The 22,878-nt window shown below is 33.9% G+C and overlaps 1 protein-coding gene across 2 annotated transcripts in view; it reads right to left on the bottom strand.

Moving 5' to 3' along the window:
* The window catches only part of LOC118187671 (proline-rich protein 5-like), a 57,644-nt gene that overhangs the window by 19,229 nt on the left and 15,537 nt on the right, over positions 1-22,878 (bottom strand). The window contains exons 2-4 of one of the 2 annotated variants that reach the window (XM_035357938.2): positions 12,478-12,713; positions 2,768-2,854; positions 655-703 (exon numbers count right to left, since the gene is read on the bottom strand). In XM_035357938.2, coding sequence (XP_035213829.1) covers positions 655-703; positions 2,768-2,854; positions 12,478-12,641 — 300 coding nt within the window. In that variant the 5' untranslated portion in view covers positions 12,642-12,713. Of the gene's footprint in view, positions 1-654; positions 704-2,767; positions 2,855-12,477; positions 12,758-22,878 lie in introns of those variants that run through there. The other variant, XM_035357937.2, reaches the window with a different exon arrangement.

Genomic DNA, 22,878 nt, shown 5'->3' with positions numbered 1-22,878 from the left:
CAAAAAATTGAGTGTATAAACTACTTTAAACAGAATTTGAATATTCAGTATTTGCTTTTAAGGATGATTTAATAAAAACTGTCTAAACAAAACATTCAAGAAATTACCTAAGTGCACAATATCCAACAGAAATACCGAGTTTCGCACCAAATAAAACGAGGGGGTGAAAGAAACAAAGTTGGCTTCCTAATCGATTAACGCTATTTATGAATCTGTAAGCAAGTTAGAATACATGAAACACATTAATTAAAGGTGCAAAGTTTTAAAATGAGAATAAGACATGGTGTTTGAAAATAAGTACAGGGTTCATAGGACAATTCACGGTACGCAAAAAATGCTTCGTATAGCGTGAACACGTAACAAGTTTGTTTTGAACGTGCATAATTACTAATTAGTTATAAGGGCACAGAAGCTATTTAACTTTCTGAAGTTTAAGGGACTGACGATTCTTATTCATACATCATGTTAAATTCGTGCATGAAAAGCTATTAATTTTACTAAAATATAAACTTTTATGTACTAGCTTTAAGTAGTTGTAGAACGAGAGATAAGATCCTACATAATACGTAAGCATCATACACATTGATCAATCAACAAAAGTTCAATTAATAATGATAAAAATATACTTTAAACTTAAAATGTACATTTACGTACTTTGTAACAGTCGCAAAGGAATGTTCCTGTTTTGGACCGGAGTATATTCCTGCAAATTTAATTCAAATTAATATTTTTATATGAAAACCTATTTCATAAATGACAGTAATGCAAGTTAAAAATCACAAATATTTTATGTATATTTTTATTCTTCGAGATACACAGGCTTTTAATGATACAGATTCCTCTGTAGTAAAGCTTGTCGAATGAACGAAATTTCTTAGGATGACGTCTACCTACTTAAAGTATTCTTAACAGACGAAAATATTTCACATGAAAATATTTCACAGTTTTTGACAGCTGCAACTCATGCAAAAGAGTGTCACTAATTTGGGTAAATTAGATGGGAAATGTCATACACATTACTAAGACAGTTCTAGATAATTAAGACAAGTGAAGACCACAAAATCGTGCTGTTTGATCCAACAGTTTCTCACAGGAAGATTCGTGTGACATGTAACCACGACTTAGAAGACTCCAAAGCGTTCTAAACAGAGCTTCTGGTAAATTCTTTTATAATGAAAGAAATTTAATAATTAACACCATCTATAACAGAAAAGAAAAGCAAAAGGAAAAAATTAAGCCATTTAGCCATATAGAGAGAATCAACTGGAATTCATTTCATTAATCAAAACAAAGAATTTACCGATTAGATTTTCTAAAAATAAATTTTGTTTTAATACCATAATTTTTTCCTTACGTTATATATATATTATTTTTATCTTTATTCAAATACATAAATTCAGAATCTTTAATTTGTGTACACGAACGAGATTTTCCAACAATTTTTATAGACAGATAAAACTTCACATAATACGAATATATTATTTTGCTGATGATTGTATATCCTCAGCAGGTTCTAATTTTCATGGAAATTTCAGATTTAGTTTAGGCTTCTTACATAGTGAAGCAAATTTAACAGCCAGCAGTATATGAAATATCAGATTTCATAGTCAAATCTGGCATACGGATTCAAAAAACAAAAAACTATTGCACGTTTTTAAACATACATAAAAATCAGTAAATATACAGGGTGTCCCAAAAGAAAGTTTACAAACTTTACCTCCTGGTCTATCAGACTATGACGAACAAGCTTTACAAATTGCAGGAGAAGGATGCATCGGTTCAGTAACGAAGAATTCACCGATATGCATTACGTTTATGGGATGGTTGGAAATGGACAAGCCGGGAAACGCATGCACCGACAGCGCTTCCCAAACAGATCTCTGCCAAGTCATCCATTGTTTAGACAAATGCACCGCGGATTAAGTGAAGCTGGAGCTTTACGTAGAGGAAAAACACTTAGTCCGTAGAACACGTGCCGTAGAGGAAGTTGTGCTGAGGGAGATTGAGAGGAATCCAATAACAAGTATCGAATTAATCTAATTTGACTTGGGTGTACCTCATTCCAGCCGTTATGCACATATTGCCTACCCTTGTTACGAAGCGAATAACGATATCTAATGCGTAGTTCGAAAGGCTAGTAATAACTTGACTATTCTTGTTCGAACTATATTTTGTTTCGACGAATATGCATCAGTGGTAAATTTGATCTTGATTTGGATACAAAAAATTCATGACGATATCTTTCATTTATATTTAATGAAAGCACCAAAATATATCACAGCAATACACATACATCGCAATGGCGAACCACAGTTACATAATGTAAAAAAAAACAGAATTCCTTTGGCGCAACAGCGCCCTCTATCTTATGAAAAGTTCTAACAACCCTAGGGCATCCTTCTCTTGCAATGTTATAGCCTGAAATGAATCATCTTCCCGCTTTCCAATACGCCTATGAAAATTGCCCTTGCATAGGCGGCTGGTCACAGTTTCTTATACAACTTTCTAGGTGAAACTTCTTCGTCATGGTCTGACAGACTAGCACGTAAAGATTGTAAATGACATCTTGGGGTACTATGTAGATCTAAATGAGCAAGCATTTTCTTTTAAACAATTATGTTTTGAATTTTTCACTTATATATTTTCAGAAAGAGTAAGTATTGCATATTTGTTTCAAGCAATCATAGTAATGTTTGCAATTAAGTTATAGACTATGGGATGTCATTTGCAGGAAACGTTTCTGCATTTGAAACTAATGTTTACTTACTTGACATTTTGATGCAACCTATATATTTCTCCTGGGACTTCTAGTGTAAATTTCTCATTGAAGATATCCTTCACTGCATTTTGTACACTAGAAAGAAAACATTTTATATGAATTTTTAGTTTAAGAAGAAATAAAAGAATGATTAAATCATTTTGCAGCCTTCAAAGGAAAAAGCGCTCGTATCTTTTATGAACGGAAGAACTCACTGTCTAAGTTATGTCACACTCCAGTAAACTACCCTTCCCATTCGAATTAAAGTAAATCCTAGTCTTCCTGCTGGGAAGTCCCAGTAGTGGCCGAGTGATTAAGACCACTGAATATTGGGAGTTCGACCTGAGTTCTATATCAGAATGTCTGCATAGTTGGCTTTCATGGCTTTACTCATGTGTAACGTGAATACGAGCCAATTTCTTTTAGGAATTCCTTCATAAAGGCATCCTTTCTCTGCTTTGACACGTATGCAACTAACCTATTAGAAAATTAAGGAAGTTATCAATCTGTTTTGAAGAAGCGACACTGTAGGATCAATATCGTCTAATTACTGTAAACCGTCTTCAGAAATACACTATCATGCAATAATTACCAATATACGATATATTGGTTATATTGGGACGTTATATTGGGATATAAATCGATTACGGATTTTCTTCCTTTATATATATAATATATATATACAGATATTCCTTTATACAATATACAGAATGCATTCGTTCAGACAAAAGCATGGTTTTAGTTGGATTTCTGCTCAAAATATTCCTGTCATGTATTGTGACAGTGCTTGTTTAAAATTGTGAAGACCGATTTTGAAGCAAGGTATACACACTGCTTTTTCCAAGGATGGAGCATTTAAAAACAGCTACAGTCTTCTCCATTGTATTCCTTCTCCTCAGATTTGAGTCGCTCAAAGGATGAACGTAAAGAGTGGTGAGTGTAGCATACGCTATGATGCTCTGTAGAAAGAAGGAACTTTATTACAAAATTTTCAAGTATTACAAGGAAGACGCTGGCTGGAATCCGAAACGTATTATGACAGATTTTGAGCAAGCAGCAATTAATGCCATACGATGTTTATTTTCCTATGCAACCATCAAAGGATGCAATTACCATTTCTTAGGTACAAGTGGGCGGACACCAGAAATTCACCACTGAATATACAGGTATAATCCCACCATTAACTGTTCATTTCCCCTCCAGTTTTGAGCAAGAACAACCCGGGGGTGGCCTCCGAAAGTCTTCCACTCCTCTTTTCCTGCCATAAACCTCTCTAGAGAACTTTCGGCTCTCCATGTATTTTGAGTGCCCCCTTGTTACACAGACACTATACGCTTACAAACATCGATGCTTTCTCTGGGATTCGAACCCGGGTACAACAGTCAGCGTTATTTACTACTTTACCGGGTGAGCTAAATCTGTATCGGGAGAAAAAAGAACTTCGACGAAGTGCAAGAATATGCAGAGCATTAAGGCATCTTTCTCAGCAACTCGTCGACGGAGGCTTGTTAATAATAGAAGAAAATTGCCCCCGGGAACCTAAATTAAGAGAATTATTTGTCTATTTTAGCAATCAATGGCTGGATAATGAAAATGCTCCTGTGAAATATGGTGAATCACAGAAAAGATAATGTTGTTGAAGGGTGAAATCACAGGCTGAACAAGCTTATTCCGAGACTTCGTCCATCATTCAAGCGACTCATAAAAACACTCACAGAAGATATAAAATACAACGACTGTCATGTCTATAGAACAGATTTGAATTTTTCTGGCAAGAAACGGCAAAAAATTCAGGTTGACAAAGAAGATGGAAAATGTCCTAATTTAATTTAACGAATGATGCAAAAAAGTGCCTAAGCTCTCTAGCATTCATCGCAAAACTGAAATAAAGAAATATAGCTAAGACTGTATAAGAATAACTTACTTTTTTTTTCTCTGAAAGAAAGTGCAAAAAAGTTAAGGGCCTAAAGATTTCTTATAGTTCTTCCAAATGTGGAAAAATCTTCTTCGTCTTCTTTTATTTATTTATATTTTGATGGGTCATTGTGTGGTATTTATATGTTCTGATCATGTTAATTAATTTTGAAATTGTGTAAAAAAATCACTTAATTTCGATTATTGTAACTCATAATTTAATAATATATTATTTTAAATTAAAAAATTTTTTTAACAAAATTAAAATTTTTACTCCTTAAAGTTATTCTTTTATTCCGTAGTTCTCAGTAATTTCACAGACCCAATATCTGATTTCTGATTTTTAAAGAAAATCATATAAAACTAAAAATTATGTGTTTTACATTTCATTCCTGGTTCTGATTTCATATTTTCAAAACATGGATGTGGGAAAAAAAAATAAAATTTTACAAACTGCTATAGGAAGATTTGAAGGGGGAGGCCAGGGACACGTGCTTTGTCTGCCTCTGTGAAAACTAGGTTCTGCCCATGATTTGAAAAAAAAAAAAATAAATAAAAATAAAAAAATAACTTTTGTTTCAACAACGCCGAAAATAATTCCTTGATAATTTTAAACACGCGTGTATTTTGCTGTCAGTCCGAAACTTAAAGAAAATGTGAAAGGAAATTGTAAATGCTTTGCAAGACACATTTAAAAGGGTCATTTACATTTAAATAAACGACAAAATCGAAATATTTAATGTTTTTATATTAAGATTTCATTCCTTACAAGTAAAACATATGCAAAACAAAGTAACTAAAGTCTCATGTAAAATTTACAAATTAGAAAAAAAGTAAATTACAAAGTAAAGTCCCATGTAAAAATTTGCTCTACTCAACATTCGCTCTTCCAGTTATGGTAAAAAAAAATAGTTTTAAGCTTTTGCGATTTAAAAAGCCAAACGTTTTACTTACATTTGCATTTCAGCAAATGCCTAACATTAAATCCCGCGAGCTATATTTATAAAAGCTTCTTTATACAATTTTATACAAATGCATGCTTACATATGATATAAAAGTTAACTCATATGCATATCTTTCTATGTTTATTAATTTTAAGAAAGTAATGGGCTTGCAGGATTTCAATGCAATTTCATTTTCCAATTAAGATTTCACAGAAGTGGGATTTTCCTGCTCGTGTGCATGGTTTCACTGACTCGGCTTATTAGAATTTCAAGAAATTTTGATTAATTATGTTAACACTCTACCTGTATAAAATGAACAATCATCATGTTTCTCACCTAAAACCTTCTAGAATTATAATAAAATTTGAAATTATATGAAAATTTCGAGCTCTTACTTTCTATTGTCTCAGTTAAATTTATGGTAAATATGTATGCAATATTGTTTAAATATAAAATAATTCACGTTTATAACATTTAAGTACATTTTTATATTTCTTTATTAAGAAAATAACATGCATTTGCAGGATTTGAAGGTAATTATTTCTTTAAGATTTCTCATCACTATAATTTTCTTGCTTTGTGTGCATAATTTCTCTGAAGCTATTGATCAGAATTTCAAAAAAACTTCTACCAGCTGTACCAAAATTAAGTGTGTTTAAAATGAGCAACAACTATACCTCTCACCTAAAAATTTTAGAAACTACCTTTAAATACATTAAAAAAAATAACTGATTTTGGTCTTACGAAAATAAATAAATATAGTTAGATATATATCTATAATTCTATTATTTTTAACATGGACCATTTTAATTGTACATTATTCTTCCATTTTGAAAGAACAGCTAAAAATACTGATTTGTTTTTAATAATGCTGAATGAATAAATTTGCCCGAGTGACTAGAAATTTGTTTTCACTGTAACAAGCTTTTATCTAAGTAGAATGAAGAACATACTTCATCTTGTAGTGCTGAGCACACCAAAAAATCTTCTTTTTATCAAAATACATTAAATTACCAGACTTTCTTCTCATCAAAATTTAAACTATCTTAATTTTTATCTGGTCAGGTTAAATTTGAAAATTACTTGTTTCGTTTCATTCTAAGAACAAGTGATTTGCGTCAGCGTTCAAAATAAGTACCTCAGTTCAGTATGTGGAACATTTAATTTTCTCTTATATTATTTTTTCTGGCTCTAGATTATGCCTGTACAACGATTTAAAAAAGCCAGGTGTGACTTAGCGAGTGAGTTTAGTTTTTGTGAAGTCTAGATGATTATTCTGTGTTTTTGTTTGTTTTATGAATACAACAAAAGTTTTATTAACTTAATTTTGTAATCAAAGGTTACATTTGGGGAGTTTGTATGTGTTCAGAAAAAAAAATATGTACTGGACTTGCAGAAACATACTGCAGTATTACTGACTTGACAGTCATTCATTCATTCTGTTTAATGACCTCACGGTATGAGATGTGTAAAGAAAAGAATAATTTTTCCCTTTATTATTTATTTCTTGCCATGTCACATCATTATTGTTGTTACATGGCAGAAAAAATGTACTAAAATACAAGACACACTCAAAGTCACTTCCCCTCTTAATTATTGGCTCATTCCACAAATAATGCCTTTTAATATTCTTTTATTTTAGAAAATTAAGATAAAGTTCTTTTTAAATTTAAAATATACCCTCCTTTATCTTGTGCTAGTTCTTAACAACTACGATAGGACTTCCACCAGTCCAGTTTCATAAGGCTTTCCAAGACGTCCTCATTTACTTCTACAAATTTTTCAGGAAGCGGCTCTTCTTCTAGGCTATAGTTTTCGGCTCAGAATTTCTGGCACCATCGTTTATACTGGCTTACGCTTATTGTGGGATCTTCATACACCACGAAGAGCTACTGAAAAGAGGGAGAAAATGCCTTATATACTCCCCTTTTAAAGGACGAGTGATGATTAGGGAACCCAAACGCCAAATCCTGGTGGTGATGAATTATCGTCCACCACCTTTTAGTTCGGACGCCACTGTATAGTCATTAGGTTATTTTGAAGCAGAAGACGTGAAAAATGTAGAGTGCCCTCGCCAGGACTCGAACCTGAACCTTTCGAATACGCGCTGACTGTGCTACCGTTACACCATGAAGACCTACCGGAAGGAGGGTCAAAAACCCTTATATGGTTATCCCGTTCCCCTCAGACTTTTATTTCAAGTAGGTGGGGAACATGCATTATTTATGGGAGGACCTAATGTTATACGATATCCTTATTGTACTTCTGTTTCTCGTCTGTCTTCAAGGTAATTCTATTTTTACCCTCCTATGTATTTTACACATTCCCCCATCGACTTTAATTGAGAGTAAAATAAGAGCGGGAAAACGCGTTTTTACATGAATAATTATTTAGCTTCTTTAATAATGTCAAAGAACTAGTTCCCTTTACAGTAGGTAATAAATTCTGGCTCATCATGGATATCTAAAACTAATTTAAAAACCGCAAAACATGATAAATGTATCGGGAATAACTGGAAAGTTTCATCAGCTAATGGATCATACATCAGCATATGTACGGACGGAATAATGTTTTATCACGCAGTCAGATATAATTGTACATGAAGCAGTTGTACAAATTACACGTAACCTAATGATTCTTATTTAACTTCTTCAACCATATTCCGTGAACTTCCGAAATTTTAAATTTTTACTTGTCTAGTCATTGTTCTATACATTTTCAGCTAGAGTACGTAGTTAAAACACGTACGGAATTTACTGCATTAACATTATCAAAATTAAAATGATTGGCCTTTAAACCCTTTCATTGAGAAAAGTTTATGTAATAAAGTAGCAGCATCGGTAATTTCTTCAACACAATATATATTCGAGTCCTTTGCTTTTATTACATAGTGCACTGGTATGAATCTTGGCATCACTATGCAGTGTCACGCAATGATTTGGGTCAAGGGTACTAGAATCAACAGCTTCTCATCTTACAATGCAAAAAACCTTGGGTTTGGCATGATGTATGGATATCGGATAATGGCTTTACGTAAACGTGTGGGAATGGTCTATGGGTTATTATATATTAACCCATAGACCATTCCATATATATATATATATATATATATATATGTATATTTTTTTAATTAGACATTTTAGCATTTCAGCCCAAAGCTTAAATGAAGCCCTAACCCGCTGAAGCCCAAGATCTGGTATACAACTAATGGTTCTCACCGGAACCCCTCATAAGATGAACCCCAGAGGACTTTTTATGAAATATTTCAACAGAAAACATGTTTTAAGGTCTTAAAGAAGTTCAAACTGTCTTCAGTTTACCCTCTTCTTTTATCCTCGATTTTAGTATCATTAATATCAATAGATTTACTTTGTTTTTTAATATCATTTCATTTTTATTGTTTTGCAATATTTATGGTTTTATAAGGTATTTCTCCCGCCCTTTTAGCGAGCCTTCCTGGTGTAGCGGTCTGCACCCTCAGCGCGTAATTGAGAGGTCCGCGGTTCGACGTTGCTAATTTTTCATCTTGCCTGCTTCCAAAAAATACCTAATATCTCTACAGTGGCGCCCGAATTAAAAAGGGTGTTGGACGATGATTCTCCTTACCCAGGATTTGGCGGTTGAGTCCTCTAAAAACCCCAGTCGCCCATTAAAAGGGAGGATGTATAAAGTATTTCTCCCGCCTTCTTGGCATGCCTTCGTGGTGTGGTGGTCTGCACACTCAGGGCGTAATTCAGAGGTCTGCGGTTCGATTCCCGGCGAAGGCGTAGCTAATTTTTCAATCTTTCTTGCTTTCAAAAAAATACCTAATATCTCTACAGTTTATTTATATTTCATTTATTATCTATGTTTAATTACTTTCAGTTTATTTATAATTCATAATTTCTTTAATTAATATATTAATGTTGATTTGTATGACTTTTATTATTTTACATTAATTCGATTTTAATTGTTCGTTACTTTATTATTTTATCTATATCATTACTTTAACTATGCATAACTCATGTCCTTCCCTTGTAAACAAGCCAAACTGTGACTAGCTTCAGCATGGTTACCTTCAGATAATAAGGCTTGTTTTAAATTTTTCTTTCAGAAGCATCTGAATTCACAAACTGCTCTGGGATCATAAGAGTTTGGGAATTATTATCATTGAGGAAGAATGCCAATGTAATAGTTAGGACTGCAGTATTTTCGAGAGGAAAATGGTTAAGTTCATGTGGCGAATGTTTTTACTTAGAAATATTCACAATCGTGCTTCGTTTCCCAGGTAAAAATTGTAGCTTCTTCAGTTTGTTGCTAAAGAGGCTGCAAACATTACTAACAGGGTAGTTGTTTTTCTATTATTCGAAGCTCTAGAACACGTCATTCGAAAGTTAGAAGGATGCAAGAGGCAAAGAAAAAAACCGTTTCTCTTCATTAAGAAATACTAATAGTTTTTATGATGGTAATTTTCTCGCTTTAGACCTTAGCTGCTTCTGCACTTCATTAATGATGCCTTTGCTTTCTCGCTTCAGACCTTAGCTGCTTCTGCACTTTATTAATGATGCCTTTGCATTTTGTGAGACTGGAGACCTATTAATCTAGTTCACGAAGCGGTAAATTTCTGAATACTTAACAACTGGTTTAAACTATTTCGAATTTGTCCGAATTTAAGTATATTTGCAATCGATTCGTTTATTTATAGTACTTAACAACATGTCTACAACAATTCAATATGATAAAAATATTACAAATATTTATGCTGTGATAAATATTATTTAAAATTTAGATAGCCATTAAAATTTAAAGGATAAAACTATAAATGAAAATGCTGTAATTAATCAAGGTATCGAATAAAAAGGGAATACCCTTTTAATGAATAAAGCGAGAGAAATAACACATTTCATTACAATTATGTGATATAACTAAACTGCATAACGCAAATTGGGAAAGAGTTTGTGAATTAAGCTTACAGTTTCTGAGACTTTAGTAACCATTTATAATGTTATTAGTAACCATTTATAATGTTACCACGGGACTGTATGAAATAAAATCACATAATTGAATATCAGGAATTATCTCGCTGAAGACGTTTCTAACGTCAAAAAACACGACCTAATATGATGATTTCTTAACTATTCCACTTCATTACAGATTGTCTCAGGTTTTGAGGCTTTTGTGCAAGAAGTAAAATTGGCTTGTTCTGTTATTTATGAAAATCGTCATATGTCTCCATACCTTAAAACCAATGACTGCTTCGCTAAAAATAATCTGAGTTTTTTTTATACAACTCTTTTTAAAGAATAATTTTCTTCTTGAGCAAATTAAAACGAACTAAACAGATCAATATATGGATGTAGCATTAACGATATTTATAATCATCAATTACATTGTGCATCTAAAAAGTAAGCTTTAACTATTTTCGCTTTATGTTTCTATTTATTTAGTTTCTTATTTTGAGAGTATGGTAGTATTAACGTCTAACTGTGAAAACATGCAATATCCATTTCCAAATAAATTTCCAATAAATTAATTAAACTCTTATGTAACTCAAGAATGATGTATTTTAACGAAAACAACTGTTATTTCTTTTGTCATTGTTATTATATCTATCTGTATATGAGAATTATTAAACCTAACAAAGGAACAGAAAAGAAATTTTTTTCTTTTCTCTAATATGTTCCCTTTCCTGATAAAATGTTTATACAGATTATTATTATTTTTATATATTAGGATTCATTAAGCCCTCCTTTAGAAAAAATTTATTTTTTTTATTTCACTTATAAAGTATAAGTTAAAAAAGAGACTAATATTTGAGGATTTTTTATTTCAATGAAGCTTAAGCAGTTAAAAAAGTAAAATGTTTTATTGCTATTAAATGAAATACAAGCTCACTTTTGTGATACAATTAAATAATGAAAAATGTTTTATTTGCTTTAATACACAACCCATTACTATTAAACCAAAAATAAGACTACGAAATTAATATTCTTATTTATATAGGCTTTAAATCTAAGCTCAATCTATTTTTGTTTGGCTGTACTAAATGAATATACTCTTTACTTGCATAAAAACAAAACGTGTAACTTAAGGGAGAGAATTCTGCTCTTCATTTTATTTTATTTTATTTTGTAAAAGATCATACAACTAAAGAAAATTACGAAAAATTATTACTGTAAAACAAATTAAGAACACATCTTCTAGATTAAATCAAAATATGAAATTATTTTAATTTGCTATAAAGAATCTATTTATAAAAAAAAAACCAAAATAAACCCATAAAATTTAATTTTTATTAACTAAGTCCTAAACCTAAATTTCATAATCTTGTTATTATTTTGAAAGCACTAAATTTAAGCAAAGTAGTTATTTCATATTTGTATAAAACAATACGGATAACCAGTTTATATTTGAACTAAGATTAAACAAAGCCAATATTTTTTTAGGTAAAATAAATTTGTTGTAAGTAGCATTTATTATGGCTACGAAATGACTCGTAGAATAAGCGCAGAACAGTAAGTTTGTATACTGCATGAATTTACTCTTCAGCGTTCTATATCTGCTGAGCATTTTAGGCTAACCTTCATCTAAATTAATTAGTTTCTTGAAAATATGTCATTCATTGTGTTATCATCTTTTCTGAACTACTTATATCAGTTTAAAAAATTAAAATTATGAAAATAAATAACAGCTTCATTTTAATAGTCAGAGAAAGAGAAACAAGAGATCCGACAAACTGGTGGTCCGGATATCAAATGTCCGGATAAATGAAATTATATTACACATAACGTATAATGAAATTTGACATTTAAATTACAAACATATATTTGTCGATAACTATTTCACATAAAAATAAGAAAATATCAGTTAAATCACACATACCTTTTCCAATCATCGGTACTAAATATTTCTGGTTTTTTAGCGTCCGGTTTAATCTCAAATCCTTCTGGCACTTCTTCAAGTGGAGCGGGGATGGCTACAGCGCCAAGCGTTTGAATGGTGCGTAAACCCGCAACAGCGATCTTAGGTGTAACTCGCTTCGACATCTTGTGCTGTGAAATGCTTGCACTTTAACCCTCAGATATTCCTGTTACAATCGTCAACCATCATTTCACAATCTGAGAGAAAAGAAAGCTGGAAAGTAAGAATATCCCGAATGAAGAAGGGGGGAAGAGACACCATAGATGTAAAAACACGTTGTCTTATCTTCGCAACCTTCGAGTTTACAGCGTGTAGATAATTTATAGATGATGATAATTTTAAGCGAATTGTTTTATGCATGGAGTAAACGCACTGTAATCAGTTGTCAGATCTCAGCAGCCACATAAATGAACTAGATGTCAGTACTCTCGTAACTTATGTCAGAAAAATACTGGATGTTTCCAAATTAGCCTCGGAATATTTGCTAAGTGATATACCTCGGAGAAACATTTATTCTAACATCTAAATTTAAGCATTGGGGTTTATGTGAACACTTGTCGCATGTAGACAGAATGATACATCGGTTATTTGAGAAGGGCAGTAAAAAGCAATGATTTGCAATTGTGAAAGAAGGTTTTATAATGAATACTATATTGTAAATGTAAATTACAGGGATTTTGTTAATCTTCCTTTTAGCTTTTATAAAAGGGATAAACGAAATAAGGGAGTAATGCATAGATAACAGTATCGTCAAAAATATATATTTAAAAAAAACTAAAAATAAGTCGTGATGGAATCTCAGATACAAGCTGAAATATTGAAAAAAAAAAAATTCTGTTGCCAGTTACATTTAGTTTTTGGAAATAATTTTTTTTCTTTATAAAATGTCGAAGAATTTACTGTTACGTGTCAATCACATTCTGGAAAGACATTTATCAGTAATACTAATCACTCCTACGGAAATGCGCTGATCTAGATCGACAAGAAATGGAACGAGTATTGGTAATACTTGCACGTCTTCGATGTTGCAGTTGTTCTGTAGGATTAGTTCCTTCCTCCCCTCACTTCATCTTCTTTCTCTGTGCAGCATCTTCTGCATACAAATGTCTAAATTTTAATTTAACAATTTTCATCGTTTTTTAGCTACAAACTAACAACATCAAAAAGACGAAACTACTCGGTCAATGATAATCCAAAAACAGAATTCAAATTCATCACAACGTATAAATTATGTGTAGCTCACATAAAGGTGGCGCGGGCATCAGAACCTTAATATTCATTTCTCCTTTTTTTGCAGAAATAACAGCGATAAAAGACAATACTCATTCAATTAGAAACATTAAAACACTGCATAAACCTTCAGTTCAGTGAAAAATGTCACATAATTTCTGGTCAGACGGGATGATGAAAGTGACAAATTTGCAGCACACGAAGTTCTTGATGTCTGTTATATTCATCATCAGAATCAGCTTCCGATCAAGTGACTGCTCTTCGAAACTGATTAGAAATATTTATAAACAGATGCTTTCTTTGATGCGTATAAAATCAGAAGCAATTATTACCGCCGGCCTATTCTTATCTGATGTAACCTTGTACGTAGTCAGGTTATATGTAACAAGTGACAAACGTTTTACATACACAAAGCGAACATCAAGTGCTCATGAGATAATAAGATATTGAAATAAATTTGTTGGTAAAATAACTTCATTCCTTAATTGGGATAAAATACCCAACATATATTATAAAGAAATAATTCGATTGGATTTTTGAAATTATAACAAAGTACAAAACCGCTCTTTGTCTAAGAGAAGGGTTGGTTTATTTGATTATGGCAAAGGATTATAGCAACGCAAGCTCTGCCTAAGGCGAGGGATATCTTCGTGGAGAACTTCGTAAATATAAGAGGAAGGAGGGTTTTGGGGCCAATTTCTAAGAAAAATTGCATCGTATTCACGTTGCACGTGGGAAAATCACGCGAATGCCCATGCTGCCATCATGTTCCCCGGGATTTTTAAGACATGAAATTATTGTGTGAAAAATATTTTGATTACGACGTAAAACACCTTCGTATAGAATGTACAGAAAATAGGTAGCAGTCTTTTAAGCACTGTAGAAAGAATATTTTAGACAACTTAGGGTGCAGTTTCTTTTCTAAATCTTTTGGAAGACTCTTTCAAAGAAATTCGTTTCTTATGTTCAATTTCCTGATATGTTTTTCTAATTCTCCCACAGAATAGGATTTATCATCCATTCAATAGGATTCAGATCAAGCGAATCGAGAATTGGTTTTGAACAAGACATAAAAAGCTGTCTTGGGAATTTAGCCAGATTGTTAATCTTTCGAAAGATCCCTTTATTTGCAAGCCTTAAGCTTATCCACGGATGATTACAGATTATCTCGCAATGTTCTTAAATATTATACTGAATTCATATTATCCTAAATGAAAATTGTTTTTCTTAGCTTGGAAATCTTCATTGATTCCTACACTATCATAGCTTAACACGTGTTTCTCTACCAAATGCAAGATTTCTCGTTTTCATTTCGTCATCACTTTTACGCAAAACACGATCAAGCAATCGAATACCGTAAACTATATTTCATCTATCTATAGCACTAGCATTCAAAATATTTAACAATTTTTGGTATATGTTTTTAAACTGCTGTTTCTTAAATTGATTTGAGTAAGATAATAGAGGTTATTTCCTTGGAGCTATATATTTAGAACATGCTAAGGCTGTTCTTAAATTTTGCGCTCTTTCTTTAAAGTTTCTATTTGACACCAATTCAATGACACAATTAAAGTTTCTATTTGAAACTTGACATTCTAAAATTTTGAGTTAAAAATGCTTAATTGCTTTTTAGGTGATAGGAAGTATCGCCATTTTCCCTATGCGTAATTTGGTGGCGTAAACGATTAATACATCCAGGGAACCATTAGAGTACCTGTAGTTAAATGTGGAAAAGACAGGGTTTGAGAGTCCGAAAAACCTAACAATATCTGAAGTGGTTTCCGGCTGCAAACATGATGCAGTTGGATTTAGCCGAATCGGTCTCATACCTATTAAGAGGAAAACAATGCAAACAATTATCATGTTCCCCAGTGTCTGCCAAAAATCCTAATAATCTTTAAGAGGTTACCATTAAAAAAATTCAAATGACAAAAAAATCCTAAGATTCGGCGATTCGAATATCCCATCCATAAAGAAAACCCATAAATTTGAATTGTTAACAGATACTTCGCAATTTTATAGAGGACATAAAATATTGCATTATCTTTCGATTCCTATAACCAAAAAATATTGCGAACTATAACAAGTGTCCATTTATTGTTATTTTTCCTCGATATGTGTGAAATTTGTTTTATTAAGGTAACCATATGTCCTCTTTCCTTCAGATATGCTATCTTTTCGAACAGGGTTCTTGAACTGTGAAAGAGTGTTCCGATTTTAATTTCTGTTGTACAATACGCTTTTCAAAATTACATCTGAAGTCTACCGGAAAATTGATAAATGAAACGGTAGGTAAATAGCGACGTTTTTTTTACGTACTTAATTAATTCATGCATTTTCAAAACTCTTTACCTGATTTTTGTAATTGTACTTTAATAAAAGTGAAAATAACTTGTAAGGATTATGTTAATTTTATTAACAGTTAAATTTTAAGTTAAAGTTCCTTTCCTAGCAAATTCTTAACTTCAACTAACTACTTCCGGCCAGAACGTAGTTTTGGAACCTTGCTGAATATTTAATGAGGAGGAGCGGTATATAAACCACGAAGTTACTTACTGTGTGGGAGAGGGCAATCAACCTTCTTCTCCACCACCTTTGATGATTCAAACTGAAATGGATATATCTACAACTACTCCACCTGCCTCTCCTTCAGCGCTAGAGCTATCCAAGAGCGCGATCCAGATTTACTCTCTAAAGAATCGGCACACAGACCTCATTTTCGACATCCAGCGATTACAGCGAACGGACACTCCGAATAAGGACCAGATGATCAAACAGTTACAGGATGAGGGTGAGAAAGTTTTATTTTCCCTACATACCCTATGTTCTAAACTCGGCATAAATTTATTCACCCTCCCTGCCACTGAAGAGGAATTCTTCAAAGAATGTAAAAAGACCTCTAAAACCCCTGATTCGGACTCCAACACTCAAAATTCTAACCCTAAAATTCAAAATACAAATCCACCCTCATCCTCAGCCAATCAAAATCCTCCAAAAGAAAATCCTAAAACTGACTCTAAAAAACGAACCAGACCAACTGATAACGAAGGATTTGTAGTTCCTCCAAAACATTTAATTGCCAAAAAAACACTTCCCAACACTAATAGTAATGAAACCATCCCAACATCCAATTCTTTCACAAACATAAACTCTGATAACACTGAACACTCGACGCAGCAGCCGGCTGTCACTCAAACACCAAAAATTCAAGCACCACCTCCAATTTTCATAAAACCGCGAGCTGATTGGTTCTTTCTCCTCAATCAGCTTCGCCGACACGCACCAACTGTTCTTTCCAAACAAAACGTTGATTTTCTAAAACTCACAACTACTAACGAAACAGACTATAGAACAGTTGTTAGATTCCTCACAGACAATAATATTGAATTCAAATCTCACACACTCAAATCAGATAGACCACTTAAAGTGGTAATTAGGGGATTACCCTCAAATACACCGCTCAACGTTGTGCAGACTGCGGTTGAAGTGCTTGGCTTCAAAATCCACAAGATCTCTCAACTTAAGAAATGAAAGACAAAAATGCCAATGCCTCTCTTTTATCTACAAATCTTCAACAGCCTCAAAGCTGAAGAAATCTATTCCATAACCGAGCTCCTTGGAACTGAGGTATCCATGGAACACTTCAAAGGTCAGAAAGGTCCCTCCCAATGCTGGCGTTGTCAGGGATTCTTTCATTCATCTGAAGTCTGCACATTACCAAGACGATGCGTCAGATGCGCTGGGCCGCATCAAGCCAAAGAATGTACTAAACCATTTGAAGAACCGAACAAATGTGCAAATTGTTCGGGAAACCATGCTGCTAACTGGCGTTCCTGCCCGAAGTTCCCAGGCTCCAAAAACAGACAACCTCCAAGGCCAAGCACCAAACCCAGTCAGACCGTTGACAACACTAACAAATTTAACCTACAACATAATACATTTCCAGTTCTGCCGGCTGCACACACTCCCAGTGCAAATAATACTCGCCCTGGAGTATCATACTCTGCTGCCCTTACGGGTATGCAACAAGCTGCACCCCAAAGTCTTCCAAATTTATCGGTCCCCTTAGGAGCTAATTCGACGCTAAATTGCACCGAAATCCTATTGGCAATTATTCAAATCTCAAACCAACCTGGTATTGACCAGAGCAGACTTCTTTTGGCATTCAAAAACGCCTTACCGCAGCTCAGAGTGGCTCCATCTGGTGCTGACGCGGCTTATTATATCTTTGAGAGTTATATTACTCTCCAATTCTCTGATATCCCCAGTCAGTAAAATTCAATACTTTGAAAGGATTGAAAAACTTAAAACTATGCACCTGGAATGCAAATGGCATTCTATCCAAATTCCATGAGTTTCGAGACTATGTGGAAGAGAAAGATTTTGACATTATTTTTGTCCAAGAGACCAAACTCCAGCCAGGGAGAGCTCCCAAGCTTGCAAATTATGCATTATATAAAAATGACAGACAAGCTTCTAATACTCGTGATGTTTATCATGGTGGCACATGTGTCTATATTAAAAATTCAATACCACACAAAAGAATTGACACTCCGAGTATGAGTAAACTCGAGGCAACAATCATCGAAATTTTCATTCAAAATTCGCCCTCCCTTGTAATGATCTCTGCCTATCTTCCACCAGGTGGAAATTTACCTGTGGTTGATTTTAACAAATTGCTCACCTTTTCCAACAATCTAATCATAGCTGGTGATTTAAATTGTCACCACCAGCATTGGCGTTGCCATAGATCAAACCCTGCTGGTCGTGGCCTTCTAAAATGGGCTCAGTGCGCCCAAATTAAAGTTATTGCGCCGGATTCCCCTACTAGATATGGTTCACGGGGTGCCCCTTCATTCATCGATTTGTCACTCTTTCGAAACATCCCTTTTGGATATCACGTGACTGTGGAAAACTGTTTATCCTCAGATCACAACCCCGTAATCATAGACCTTAATTGTACTATCTTTAATCAAAATTCTCCGGCACTCGTCTCTACAAACTGGGACAATTTTAGTTTCAAACTTAAAAGTAAAAGCTTGCCCTCCCTTGAAATTAAATCCAGCCAAGATATAGACTCGGCAGTTGATCACTTAACGACCATTTTAACAGATACTTATAAGGAAGTATCAAAACCCACCCTCAGACCCAATTTTCGTAAATTACCTCAAGAAATTAAACTCAAAATTAAAGAAAAGAATAAAGTACGGAGACTTTGGCAAAGAAATAGAAATCCTGGTTTAAAAATTCAACTCCGTGCTCTCCAAAATGAGATCAAGGCATCATGTGACCATTTCTTCCAATCACAATACACGAATTACATTCAGTCCCTAACGACCAATGATAACAGTCTTTGGCGCGCATCAGCCCGCCTACGCAAACACAAATCTAACATTCCGTCCTTAGCTACGGACGCAGTGGTGGCTCACACAGACGCTGAGAAATCCGAATTAATTGCGGATTCTCTTCAAACTCAATTTACACCACATAATGAAGGAATTTTTGCGAACAGCGCAAGTTCTTTCCCACAGGAAGTTGAACGTTTCCTCTCCTCGCCTTTTGCGAGAGAAATACAATATACATCCATGAGCGAGGTAAGTGAATACATTACCAAGCTCAAACCCAAAAAAGCCCCTGGTATGGACTCTATTTCTAATCGTATGATTAAAAATTTACCCACCCATTATCTATTTTTCTTAGTAATGCTTATAAATTTTATGATACAGCATTGCTATTTTCCTCAAAGCTGGAAACAAGCACTTATTGTGCCCATTCCAAAACCAGGCCAAAGCCTTTCTAACCCTCAAAATTATAGACCTATCAGCCTCCTATCCTCGTTATCCAAGATATACGAGTTTGTGTTACTTAAACGCCTGAATGATTTTCTCCGAAATCACAACGTTCTGATTGATGAACAATTTGGATTTCGAGCAAAACACTGCACCACGCACCAGCTGCTGAGGACAGTGGAGTTCATTCACGAAGGGTTTCGTAACAAAATGCTTACTGGCGCTTTATTTCTTGACATAGCCAAAGCATTTGATAGGACTTGGCATATAGGAATTATTATCAAGCTCATACGACTTGACGTTTCGGCCCATTTAATTCATATAATTAATTCGTACCTCACTAATAGATCTTTTTCTGTACGAGTTAATTCTATCATTTCGACACCCCGTCCTATACTAAGCGGCGTCCCCCAAGGGTCACTTTTAGGCCCAATTTTGTTCAACATTTTCATAAATGACATACCAAAATCACCAAGTATCACTCTTGCACTTTATGCAGATGATACGGCCATCCTAGCTCAACACAAACGCCTGGAAAACTTAGTCCAAAACATTCAGAGTTATCTCTCTAGCCTTGAGCACTGGCTCATCACTTGGAAAATAAAAATTAATGTTGCTAAATGTGCTGCTATGATATTCAAACGTAGCCCCCTCCCGTACCCTTCCATTAATATTAAATTCTTTGACGACTATGTTCCCTGGTCAAACTCTTACAAGTACCTAGGAGTTGTACTTGATTCAAAATTAACCTGGCGCCTTCACATTGAAAATGTTCTCAACAAAGCAAAAGGTGCCAGAGCCCAACTTTACCCATTTTTAGCTCGAAAGAGCAATCTGTCAATTAAAAACAAAATCCTTCTCTATACTTCCATAATAAGACCTGTCTTTATGTACGCATGTACAATCTGGGGTACTGCTGCAAAACCTCATGTGAAAAAACTTCAATCTTTTCAAAGTAAAACCTTACGTATGGCCCTAAACGCAGCTTGGTACGTCCGTACAGATGTGATTCATTCGGACCTTAATATTAAACCAGTTGATTACCTTATCAAAAAACATAGTCAAAATTTATTCCTCAAAATTGAACAGATTGATAACCGAGCACTTCAGCAGATGCCAGCCTATGATCCTACTATTCGCAGCTCACAGAAGAGACCAAGAGCCGTGATTGTTCGAGAGTTCGGCATCTACCCTCCATCTAAAAGGGCAAGACACGCCCTCTCAACATCAGTTCCAGCTCCCGCGCCATGAAGGAAGGAAGTCTCTTCAGCGAGCTGCCATATAATTGCTTATTACCATCTCTACCTGCAACCAAGATCTTCAAGCAAAGTTATCAATCTGTTCGCATAGAGTCACATCTCCCGCAGATTTTTTAAAATCTGCCTATGAATATTTTCAACGCGTTCATATTTATTATTTGCACTATCCTACACAAGCCACATGCCAATGAGCCTATTAATCTTAAAATCTTTCCTCTCCGCTTTCTGCTTTAGTGTTGTATTGTGTATAAAAAAAAAAATTTATAAAAACCAAAAAAAAAGTATAAAATATAAAATACAAAAAAATTATAAAACCTAAAAACTTTTAAAAAATATTTTGATTCTTAAGTTTTTATTATCTCATCTCTATCCCTAAACTTTCTTGAGCCAGTGGCTCCCTCTAGTGTGCATCAGGTAATTCACTTATGCAAAATTTTTTCTCATTTCTGCTCGCTTTTAGTAATTCTGATGAGGAGGTAAATGGTTTTGAACCATAGGAACTCCGTAATTTTCAAATCATTGGCATTGGCTGTGTGGGAGAGAATCAGCGTTTCTGAATTACGCGCGTCTGCCTTTTTGGCCGCTCTCTCTCTCAAAGCTGTTTTTACGCTCGGCCGTACTCAGGCCCTTGCTGAGCTACGTAGTAAAATAAGTTAAGGGGCCAACTCTAATTGAACCTTGATAGCTTTGGCTATACTTATTTAGTTAATCTTAGTTTTAGTTTAATTCTTAGTCTTTTAAGTTTAAGTCCAAAGTGCGGGCTTTACTTGTACACTCCCAGGCGGAGTTTAGTTAAATCTTATCGAAATAATAAAGGGTTAGTTACCCTTCTCTCTTGTTGTTTCTTGTCATCGAACTCTAGCGATTATTCGCTTATCAGTTCTTAGATTCCTCACTTCCAGCATTAACTTAGAATTCCAAAGTGAGGTACTCTACAAACTTAGAATAAAACTATGAGAGCTTACACGAGGACTAGCGAAATTAGGTGTAGGATAAGCAACAGATAACATTTCCTCTTTTGTTTGGATTATTAGGATGTATGTGTATTATTAAGAGGTGCTTTTCACTTACATTTTAAAATCAAATAATCGAGCTAAATAAGTAATGTCAAAATGAGAAAAAAATCTGAAGAGAAACAAAATAAGAAATTTTAGTATTTTTAAAATAGTTGAAACTTTCAATGGTCATCTATTACTGAAATATATTTTCAAAAATATGTCTTATCAAAATTTTGACTGCCATTTAAATACTGCTAAAATACATTCTCTCTTCATAGAAGTGCACAAGAAGGGCGGGCATAAGCAGAGAAATAACGCAAGACCTAGATTCTTTTCTCTCCGATCTATGTGTAGATGTGGCTAGTGGGATGTGCTTTTTACTTGTTGGACGTATAAATTTATAATGCAAACGTTATTTTCTAATCTATTTTGTGCGCTATTTTCTTATCGTTAAAATATGGTAACTGTAGTTTAATGGGGGAAAATTATATAAATATATAATCAGAAATTTATGTTTACTAGATTTTTACCTTGAGTGTGAAGACGAAAGTTTCAAGATTATCAGATCTGAAGTTTTTCCTACGCCATAAGCAGAACCTAATTTTGGCAGAATTTTATGACTTGCATTTGTAAAACGTATATACGTATTTACTAAAGAAACTAGAATTCATCATAGTTTGTTTTCATAGAAGTTTTTTTTCTTATAAAATGCTTCAACACTGATATGCGTAGAAAAGAGAAGTATTCTTAATGCATAGTAGAAAATACCAAATAGGGGTTCGTACGCTACCTGAATAAACAGCCCACACAAACATCTCGTAACTCAACACAGTCGAAGGAAAAAAGTAGATGATGACTTCAGTACGGCTGAAAATACCGTCGGAATGAACTTGGAAAGTCAAATCTGTGATTTCTTTTAGGCTCATCTTTTCAGTTATTTAAGTTTAGTTATTTCGAACACCAGTTACTCAATTTACATTGTGTTATAAAACCAAATAAACTGAAGCTGAAAGTCTGTATAATTCCGTGATATGCAAATCATAATAAACAAAATTACGTCTTTTCTATAACAGGATAACAGGCTGT

This window comes from Stegodyphus dumicola, chromosome X2, assembly GCF_044657685.1.
Source record: "Stegodyphus dumicola isolate Sdum_Otavi_A_Nest chromosome X2, ASM4465768v1".
NCBI lineage: Eukaryota > Metazoa > Arthropoda > Arachnida > Araneae > Eresidae > Stegodyphus > Stegodyphus dumicola.
This window is presented reverse-complemented; position numbering and strand designations above follow the sequence as displayed.